The sequence below is a fragment of the Nothobranchius furzeri genome, chromosome 14 (assembly GCF_043380555.1).
Source record: "Nothobranchius furzeri strain GRZ-AD chromosome 14, NfurGRZ-RIMD1, whole genome shotgun sequence".
In the NCBI taxonomy this organism is placed as follows: Eukaryota; Metazoa; Chordata; class Actinopteri; order Cyprinodontiformes; family Nothobranchiidae; genus Nothobranchius; species Nothobranchius furzeri.
The window spans coordinates 59426614-59437705 of NC_091754.1; the positions used below are offsets into that span (position 1 = coordinate 59426614).

Below are 11092 nucleotides of genomic sequence, written 5' to 3' on the forward strand. Positions count from 1 at the left end.
TATGCTTATTAAATAAAAAATATAATTGAGTTACTACCCGCTAGCCACCAAAGCTGCAACTACTAAGCAACTAACCAACAATAGAAAACTTCTTTGGATCTAAAAAATACATTTTTAATTAGCTGACTTACTTTTAAATTGAAATTTGCCCCCAAAGTAGCTGCCGGCTTCTGATCCGCCATCATTTTGAAAATACTGCGATGTATTCTGGGTAATTTTTGACCAAGGCTAGGCTACAAGACACCTCCCATGTATCCTTGCTTAGCTAGCTAAACGGCTATCAAACAGAAAACACACGCCTCGGTAGAACATGAACATTGGAACACATCTTGGCAGCTCCCGATGACGTATCTCCTAGGCAACCGGGGCGGGGCCAAGACATCAAGGCAAGGTTCATTGGCATTGAGAAACACCCAAAATTCTCATGACAGAAAAACCTGTTGAAAATTTGATTTGGAACACTGGATGTCCTCAGCCAGTCTCAGTCTCAAAATCCAATATGGCTGCCTCCTGCATGGGAAGTGGTGGTAGCTGTGATAATAAACTATTTATATTCTCTTCTTTAAGTTTGTGTCTCACTAAATGAGGAACTTGTAATAAAACATCACCTGCTCATTAGAGTTGTCCAACATTCAGTGGGACTGGCCTCATCGATAATAGACCGAAAAGAAACTCGAGAATTTGTTTATATTTATTCCTTTTTCATGTTAAGGAGCAATGATAAGGAGCTGGGAGAGGATTGATTCTAGTGTTAGCAGATTTTAAGTTACCCTATTTTCTGGATTATAAGTCGTGCTTTATTTCATAGTCTGGCTGGTCCTGCGACTTATATACCAAAGTGACTTATATACCAAATTATGTATACCACGCTGCTGCTGGCCGGCTCCGGACCAGGAATGAGCTCCCCTGCCCCGCCATCACCTGCTGCAGCCTGTGGCGGGGTGCTGCGAGCGCTCTCCCCGCCCGCTGGGGGGGTTTGAAACACCGCCATCCTCTGCTGGAGACCGTAGCGCGCTGCTGTGCCCTGGTTGTTTATTCTGTTATTGTTACCGGTACTTGTCTTGCAATGTGAAACGCTTGGTCTCAGATTTCGTAAGAAAAATAAAATTTCCCCCCAAAATGCGACTTATAGTCCACCTCAGGGCAACACAGAGACACACAGGACATACAAACATGCACACAAACACTGACAACTAAGGATCATTTAAACAGACCAATCAACCTGACAGTTATGTTTTTGGACTGAGAGAAAGCTGGAGTATCTGGAGAAAACCCACGCGTGCACAGGGAGAACATGTAAACTCCATGCAGATAGGCCCCAGGCTAGGATGTGAACTCAAGGCCATCTTACTGCAAGGCAACAGCTCAAGCCACTGCAGCCCAGTCATCCAGGTCATGGTAATCCAAAAGGGTTCAAATGAAGGCAACTGGACTTCTTTGGTTTCTTGAAGATGATTCGCTTCTCATCCGAGGAACTTTGTCAATTCCGACTGGGATATGGAAGGGTATAAACAGGTGTGTGTGTGTTTGTGTGTGTACACACACTTATATAAGGGTATAAGCTTGACCCTCCCGTATTCCAGTCAGAATTGACAAAGTTCCTCGGATGAGAAGCGAATCATCTTCAAGAAACCAAAGAAGTCCAGTTGCCTTCATTTGAACCCTTTTGGATTACTGTGTCATCTTCTTGTAAGCTAGGCTAACCGATAGCCTTCATGCTAAGCTAAGTATGCGTTAGCTTTACATTTATTGACAGGACAGAAACAATCAGTCAATATTTGTACTTAACTCATGATGCTTCAGTTTATTTGACAAATATGTTTGTAGAAATATAGCTTATAGGTGAATTTAGGAAGATAACTCCTATTAAAGAGGAATCTGCAGCTGTTTTCAGTTAGCTCACAGTTTGCTCATTGGGTTATTTTTTATCTCATCTCTTTGCTTCCACAAAAACTGTTTTGTGTTTCAATGTTTTGAAGGGGAAACAAATGCATACTTTTTCTTTCCTCATTTCCATGATTTTGATCAGTTTTGGCTCTTTTTCACAGACAGAATGTTGTTAAATGGCTGGTTAGGGGTCCTGCCTGTAAGACTGCATGCTTACTGCAACGTGTGTGAAGACGTCCTGTCCTAGCAGCCTGACACTGCTCTTCTACCTGCATGTTCTCATGGTGGCCACTGATGACTGTAGCCACACATAGCTTGGTTTTCTGATGTTGCTCGTGTGGTGCCTTTTGACCTGTGATTTTTACTTTGTTGTGTGTCTTTTTTCATTTACAGTCAGACAAAATGTTGTGACTTCATCCCGCCTCTCTAAGGTTTTTTTCTGTTTTTGCCTTTTTACCTATCAAATGTTAACTTCACCTATCCACCTTCTTCTCTCAAGCTGCCATGCTAAATTCTTTTTGTAGTTGTGTGGGGTTAAGTGCTTTTGTGTGCATACAACAGCTCTGAATTGAGTAGAATCACTATTAATTCTCAAGTTTCTTGGATTAAAATAGCTAATTAGTTGGATAATCACAATTAAACAGCTGTTTAAAGAGAAGCATGCTTGAGCAACAGGATGTCCTGAATCTATCCATGTGCTCTTTAGGTGGTGGTGAACGCGCTCCTAGGGGCCATCCCCTCTATCATGAATGTCCTCCTGGTTTGCCTCATCTTCTGGCTCATCTTTAGCATCATGGGTGTCAACCTGTTTGCTGGGAAGTACTACTACTGCGTCAACACAACCACGGACGAGCTCTTCCCCATCAACATCGTCAACAACAAGTCTGACTGCCTGAGTCTGGTTAATGACAGTGCACGCTGGAAGAACGTCAAGATCAACTTCGACAATGTTGGGGCGGGGTACCTGGCTCTGCTGCAAGTGGTACGTCTCATGTCCAACTTACCTTACCATGCACAACCACACGAAAACCAAACTGCTACAGTACCAACGAATCACCACAAGCCACGTCCACAAACCTCTAAAAGACAAACAAAGGCCAGGCTGTAAAAACACAATACTCAATTAAAACACCCAATCCAACCTCCTCCAAAAAGTCCAGATTATCCCGGACGAGCCCCCATTTATTACAACCTAACTCATAGGAATGCTACATAAGAAGGAGGTTTGGACTTATTGTGGTAAATAAGAGTATTTTTCACTTTAAAATCAGCCTCCAAAAGGCCTCACCAACTGCCGCACAGGCAAGCGCTCTCACGGAGATCTCTTTAATTAATCTCATATCATTTGCAGTTACACCAAACAGCCTTTTTATGCTGCACCCACAGGTGCAGCCACTCACAAAGCCACAACCAATGGTGACAGAGGGGCGTGAGCATGGGCATTTGAAGCAGCCAATCAGCTGGTCGCACTGGCACAGCTAAATTTGTTTGTCAGATTGGTGCATGGTTTCTCTCATTGCAGGAGGAGGACTAACTAGTACAACTCAGTTATTTCCTGCAAATAAGTGTTAATTAGACCTACTCTAGGTTAAATTAGAGAAAGTCACATCAGACAGACCGTAGATTGGTAATTTACCAATCAGACTTGGGTCAAGCTTCTGCCACTGCTTCCTGTATGGTCCGTGGTAGTGATGGACAATGAAACAATCATGAAACTATCAATGAAGACGATAAAGAATGCGTGTATTTATTTATTTATTTATTTATTATTTCTGGGCCATTCAAGATCCATCCATCCATTCATTTTCATCTGTTTATCTGGAGTCGGGTCGCATGGGCAGTAGACTTAAGTCGAGAGGCCCAGATTTCCCTCTTCCCAGCCACTTGGGCCAGCTTTTCTGGGGGAATCCCAAGGTGTTTCCTGGCCAGGTGAGAGACATAGTCCCTCCAACATGTCCTGGGTCTACCTTTAGGTCTCCTCCCGGTTGGACGTGCCCGGAAAACCTCACCAGGGAGGTGTCCAGGAGGCATCTTGACCAGATGCCCGAGCCACCTCAACTGGCTCCTGTCGATGTGGAGGAGCAGAGAATCTACTCCGAGCCCCTCCCGGATGACCGAGCTTCTCACCCTATCAGTAAGGGAGAGCCCAGCCACCCTGTGGAGAAAACTCATTTTGGCCGCTTGTATCCGTGACCTCGTTCTTTCTGTCACTACCCAAAGCTCATGACCATAGGTGAGGGTAGGAACGTAGATCGACCGGTAAATCTAGAGCTTCACCTTCTGACTCAGCTCTCTCTTCACCACGACAGACCGGTACAACGCCCGCATCACTGCAGATGCAGCACCAATCCGCCTATCGATCTCACGCTCCAGTTTTCCCTCACTCGTGAACAAGACCCCGAGATACTTAAACTCCTTCACTTGGGCCATTCAAGATATGAGAGAAAATCCAGAAGTGCTGAAACTTTTAGTAGCCCCTTGGGACTTTTGTGTTGCAAGGTCTTAGCTACACAGTTGTGTCATATTTGTTATTCAAGACAGATCCCGGGTCAGTCAGGAACACTGCAAAAAAATGCAGCTTTGATCATCACAGGAGCACGTGGTTGGAAATTGCCATTTTGATCAGAAAACCATCGTTCAGCCCCAGTTGTAATAATTATTAAAAATTGTCAGACTGGTCAGCTGGATACGGGAGTTGAGCTTGTAGAGAGCGTGGTCTCACAGACGCGGAAGTGATGCCGTTGGTGAAACGCCGGCTCACGGTTTAATCTAGGAATCCCCGAGCGTTCGAGCGTCAATGAAGTGACACGGAAATGCTGGGTTTTCCAGAAGTAAGTAAGAACACTTACTGTGAGCTGAGAGTTCGTAAGATGGATCGTTTGCTTGGAAACTCTGATCATAGATCCGAAGAAACGATGACTGAGCGGTGAGCTGGGGAGGCGACTTCCGTATATAGTCGTGGTTCGTGACGTAGGTGCGACGTGGAGGGAATTCCCGCGAGGGGCATGCTGGGAGTTGTGGTCCATGGTGGAGGTCGGCTAGCTGGGAGAGGCTGGTTTGGGGACTTGGGTTCTGACAAAAATCATCCAATACAGAAATAAAACTGTGACGGGAGAGCTGGGGGAAACACCTAACCCTATACCAGAAAACGTTGGTCAAATAAACTGTTAAACACAGCGCCTTAAAGGGATAGTTCACCTCTTTTAGAGAGAGGTTCTATGAAGAAGCTATACTTATGGCCCTTTGAACAGCGGTAGTTTGAAAAAGTACACATTAGTTCTGACCAGATTGATAGGCTAACTGCTAGTCTGAGTGGATTTCCTATTTTCCTAAATAATTTCAGTCACACGTACTAAACCGTGAGTCACGCAGAAGCTATTTTGTGAGCATTTATGTCACTGCTAGCTTCTCTAAATGTGCCTATTTACATAGCATTAATTAAGCTAGCTAACTCTAGTTAACTGTAACATTTAGCATGTCAGGATGAGTGTGTAGTGGGAAGAACTTAAGGTTATAAAACAGCATTTGGATGAGTTTATTTTGCATTGACAAGCTGTTGGCTCAACTCTGGTATCTGGAAGCTTTTAACCACCTGAATTATTGTTTTATGGTCTTCATTTCCCTTTCAGTTTATCAAGAACAACACATTTGTTTTGGATTATCTGATCTTAATTAAAACCATGGACAACCCTTTTTCCATTTTATTCCTACCCATAAGGATGTTAATTAAATATAATTTTAATTTAATAAATATAAAATGTTCAATCAAACTGGGAACAACAGTAAGAAGATCACTGGCTGTAAATAACTATAACAAAGGACAACTTCCTTTGGGCTCAGATGGAAACTTTCCATTTTGTTTTCAGGCAACATTTAAAGGTTGGATGGACATCATGTATGCAGCTGTGGACTCACGAAACGTAAGCATCCCCATGCCTCACAGAACCGTTTATAAACTGAGTTTCACTCTTTGGCCAATAAACCTCCATCTGATGTGTAATTTTAGCTTCTTCATGAGTGTTTCTGTTGTTTGTGGCTATAGGTGGAGGACCAGCCTGCGTATGAAGTCAACTTGTACATGTACTTGTACTTTGTCATCTTCATCATCTTCGGATCTTTCTTCACCCTGAACCTGTTTATCGGTGTCATCATCGACAACTTCAACCAGCAGAAGAAAAAGATAAGTAGCTTTAATTGGTTATCGTGTCTAATTTGTAGGCTTCTCTCTCGTCGTATAGCTCCATCACATTAAACACAAAAAGTAAAGGAGGCTTTTGCCACTTTTCTGTTTATTTAATATAAACAGAACAAAAATGTATAAAACTGTTATTGTACTTTGTTGAAAATGTCCATAAAGGGTCAAGATTGTCCTCCCATGGGCTCACCACTCATGGGAGGGGCCAAAGGGGTCGGGTGCAGTGTGTGACGGGTGGTAGTCGAGGGCGGGGACCTTGGCGGTCTGATCCTCGGCTACAGAAGCTGGCTCTTGGCACATGGAATGTCACCTCTCTGGTGGGGAAGGAGCCTGAGTTGATGTGTGAGGTTGAGAGGTTCCGACTAGATATAGTCGGACTCACCTCAACACATGGCTCTGGCTCTGGAACCAGTTTCCTTGAGAGGGGTTGGACTTTCTACCACTCTGGAGTTGCTCCCACTGAGAGGCGCCGAGCAGGGGTGGGAAAACTAGATGTCCCCCATCTTGGTGCCTGTATGTTGGGGTTTACCCCAGTGAATGAGAGGGTAGCCTCCCTCCGCCTACGTGTGGGGGGACGGGTTCTGACTGTGGTCTGTGCTTATGCAACAAACTACAGTTCAGACTACCCACCCTTTTTGGAGACTTTGGAGGGGGTGCTGGAAAGCGCTCCTTCCGGTGACTCCCTCGTTCTGCTGGGGGGCTTTAAGGCTCACGTGGGCAACGACAGTAAAACCTGGAGGGGTGTGGTTGGGAGGAACGGCCCCCCTGATCTGAATTCGAGTGGTGTTTTGTTATTGGACTTCTTTGCCAGTCATGGATTGTCCATAATGAACACCATGTTCAGACATAAAGGTGTCCATATGTGCTCTTGGCACCAGGATACCTTAGGCCGCAGCTCGATGATCGACTTTATTGTCGTTTCATCTGACCTGCAAAAGACATTAGTCCAAGCTTGATGTCTTGGACACTCGGGCGAAGAGAGGGGCGGAGCTGTCAACTGACCACTACCTGGTGGTGAGTTGGCTCAGATGGTGGGGGAGGATGCCAGTCAGACCAGGCAGGCCCAAACGTATCACGCGGGTCTGCTGGGAATGTTTGGCAGAATCTCCTGTCAGAAGGAGCTTCAATTCCCACCTCCGACAGAGCTTCCTAAATGTTCCGGGGGAGGCGGGGGACATTGAGTCTGAATGGACCCTGTTCCGTGCCTCCATTGTTGAAGCGGCCGACCGGAGCTGTGGTCGCAGGATCATCGGTGCCTGTCGTGGTGGCAACCCCCGAACCTGCTGGTGGACACCGGCGGTTAGGGATGCTGTCAATCTGAAGAAAGAGTCCTATCAGGTCTTTTTGGCCTGTGGGACTCCAGAGGCAGCTGACGGGTACCGGCAGTCCAAGTGGAACGCGGCTCGGGTGGTCGCCAAGGCAAAACCCCGGGCATGGGAGGAGTTCGGGGAGACCATGGAGTAAGACTTCCGTACAACTTCGAGGAGATTCTGGTCCACCATCCGGCGCCTCAGGGGGAAAGCAGTGCGCTACCAACACTATCTACAGTGGGGACGGTGTGCTCCTGACCTCTACTCAGGATGTTGTGGATCGGTGGGCAGAATACTTCGAAGATCTCCTCAATCCCACCGACACGTCTTCCAGTGAGGAAGCAGAGTCTGAGGACTTTGGGTTGGCCTGTCAAATCTCTGGTGCTGAGGTCACTGAAGTGGTTAAAAAACTCCTCAGTGGCAAGGCTCCAGGGGTGGATGAGATCCGCCCAGAGTTCCTTAAGGCTCTGGATGTTGTGGGACTGTGTTGGCTGACGCGGCTCTGCAATATCGCGTGGGCATCGGGGGCAGTCCCACTGGACTGGCAGACCGGGGTGGTGGTCCCATTATTTAAAAAGGGGGACCACAGGGTGTGTTCCAACTACAGGGGGATCACACTCCTGAGCCTTCCTGGTAAGGTCTATTCAGGGGTTCTGGAGAGGAGGGTCCATCGGATTGTTGAACCTCAGACTCAAGAGGAACAATGTGGTTTTTGTCCTGGCGGTGGAACACTAGACCAGCTCTATACCCTTAGGGAGATCCTGGGGGGTGCGTGGGAATTTACCCAACCAGTCTACTTGTGTTTTGTTGATTTGGAGAAGGCGTTTGCCCGCATCCCTCGGGGGGCCCTGTGGGGGGTACTCCGGGAGTATGGGGTACCAGGCCCTCTGATACAGGCTGTTAGGTCCCTGTATGACCGGTGTCAGAGCTTGGTCCGCATTGCCGGCAGTAAGTCGGGCTCGTACCTAGTGCGAGTTGGACTCCGCCAAGGCTGCCCTTTGCCACCGATTCTGTTCATAACCTTTATGGACAGGATTTCTAGGTGCAGCCAAGGTGTGGAGGGCATCCGTTTTGGTGGCCTGAGGATCAGGTCTCAGGGCTTTCGCTGGAGCGGTTCACAGCCGAGTGTGAAGCAGCTGGGATGAGAATCAGCTCCTCTAAAACTGAGACCATGGTCTTGATTCGGAAAAGGGTAGAATGCCTTGTCCGGATCAGGGATGAGGTCCTGCCCCCAAGTGGAGGAGTTTAAGTATCTCGGGGTCTTGTTCATGAGTGAGGGAAAACTGAAGCGTCAGATCGATAGGCGGATTGGTGCTGCATCTGCAGTTATGCAGGCATTGTACCGGTCTGTCATGGTGAAGAGAGAGCGGAGTCAGAAGGCGAAGCTCTCGATTTACCGGTCGATCTACGTTCCTACTCTCACCTATGGTCATGAGCTTTGGGTAGTGACCGAAAGAATGATATCGCGGATACAAGCGGCCAAAATGAGTTTTCTCCAAAGAGTGGCTGGGCTCTCCCTTAGAGATAGGGTGAGAAGCTTGGTCATTCGGGAGGGGCTCGGAGTAGACACGCTGCTCCTCCACATCGAGAGGAGCCAGTTGAGGTGGCTTCGGCATCAGGTCAGGATGCCTCCTGGACGCCTCCCTGGTGAGGTTTTCTGGGCACATCCAACCGGGAGGAGACCTACAGGTAGACCCAGGACACGGTGAAGGGACTATGTCTCTCACCTGGCCAGGGAATGCCTTGGGATTCTCCCAGAGGAGCTGGCCCAAGTGGCTGGTGAGAGGGAAGTCTGGGCCTCTCGCCTTAGGCTGCTGCCCTCGCGACCCGACTCCGGATAAGCGGATGAAAATGGATGAATGGATGGGTCAAGATTGTGTTCTGAGGCTGTGAAAACACTCACTGAGGTCAAAGCAGCTTCACAGGAGTCGAAGTAATAATCAAATTTAGCATGGATTTATTTATAAAACATTTTCCAGGTAGTTAGTTAATACTAAATGGTCAAATTTACTTGTAAACCTCCAACATTCCAACACTATAATAAACTGTTTCCAGAAGCAGAAACCTTTCAGAGAAAAGATCCATTTTCTGTGAAGAAAAGAAAGTTTTCATTAATGTTGACACATCCAGCGTCGATGTTGCGTGGTGAGTGTCGCTGCTCTTTGAAACGGAACACCAGCAGGTACCGGCGCTGTGTCACACTGGGCCAAACACTCAGCACAGCCACAGCTCGAAGCAAGCAAACCACAAATTTAGACCAAGTAGACCCACAGCTGTGCCAAAGAAAGACATGAACTACAGAATAATGATCAGCTGCTGCTCTGTGAGGACCCTGTCGCAAAGGAGGATCATCGAGGATGCATGAGTCACCAAGAAACACCCCGTGATGCTAGTCTGGAATTACTCCTTCGGTTTAGCCAAGAGGTAACAAGTAGGCCTGGCAACGCCCAGAAGAAGGGGGAGGGAAAGGAGTGGCGGTGTAGTGCTGCGTTTGCTGCAGGCTGGCCGTATGACTTGGCTGATGGAGGCTCCAACCCCACAGCCAAAGCATCACACAGATGGCTGCAGAGTGTTGGCACCAGTCCTCCCTGCAGACACAGATCATCCACTCACTGAGCAGAACCGACGCTCTCATGTGGGCCTTGTGTGTGATACTGGGAGGGACATTAGTGACAGTGTTGTGACTCTGCTAGCTGAAATGTGAGCCACTTTGGAAACTGGCACTCTGTGTAAGGATTTATGTTGGGGTTTTCCCTTGAATTTACAAGAAACATCATGTTTAGTAAAAAAGATGATGAATGCTGTTTAGCGGAGCAAAATGTCGGTAAATTCAAATAGGAGACGTTTGTGAGGCACAGTAATTATTTCATTTGTGACTGAAAGACGCGATACTTTGCTGTATCTCATCAAAAAAGAAAGTCACCTTCAGATTGCAACAGCTACTTAATTATTTACATTTCATTGCATTATTAATACTTGGCAGTGGGGTAGCATAGCTGTGGTTCATAAGCTGTGGTGCACATTTACGGTTTTGTTTTAATTCAGATGTATTCCAAAAAGATCCTTTTTTTGTCTTTCAACCGAAAACCCAACCCCATCCAAAAACAAAGATCACAGAATATGGTTATAACCATTTTTTGCATGCCCCTTTTACTTCGGAGGTCAAGACATCTTCATGACAGAAGAACAGAAGAAATACTACAATGCCATGAAGAAACTTGGTTCCAAGAAACCACAGAAGCCTATTCCTCGGCCAACGGTAGGACTGAGTCCCTAAACTGGGTCCTTTCCTGATTTTGGACCATTAATAAATAAATGAAATGAATAAAACTCTATCTTTTTCTTTGCCCTTTTCCTGCTTTCAGAATGAGTTTCAAGGCTTTGTGTTTGACTTCATCACTAAGCAGGCGTTTGACATTGTTATCATGATCCTAATCTGCCTTAACATGGTGACCATGATGGTAGAGACCGATGACCAGACAGAAGAGACGGACAGAATCCTTTACTGGATCAACCTGGTCTTTATTGTTCTTTTCACTGGGGAGTGTGCACTCAAGATGATCTCATTGCGTCACTATTACTTCACGATTGGCTGGAACATATTTGACTTTGTGGTAGTGATCCTTTCAATAGTAGGTAAGTGGACTTTTCAAGGTGTTTCCACTTTCAGGCAGATATTTATGTAAAAGCATGTCTGATT

General features: G+C 46.5%; 1 protein-coding gene across 3 annotated transcripts in view; it reads left to right on the forward strand.

Annotated features, from left to right (window-relative positions):
- scn1lab (sodium channel, voltage-gated, type I like, alpha b) overlaps positions 1-11092 on the forward strand; it is a 70784-nt gene that overhangs the window by 55335 nt on the left and 4357 nt on the right. For all 3 annotated transcript variants that reach the window (XM_070544258.1, XM_070544257.1, XM_070544259.1), the window contains exons 22-26: positions 2594-2869; positions 5754-5807; positions 5930-6067; positions 10547-10651; positions 10758-11028. In XM_070544258.1, the coding sequence (XP_070400359.1) occupies positions 2594-2869; positions 5754-5807; positions 5930-6067; positions 10547-10651; positions 10758-11028 (844 nt within the window). The remainder of the gene's footprint in view (positions 1-2593; positions 2870-5753; positions 5808-5929; positions 6068-10546; positions 10652-10757; positions 11029-11092) is intronic.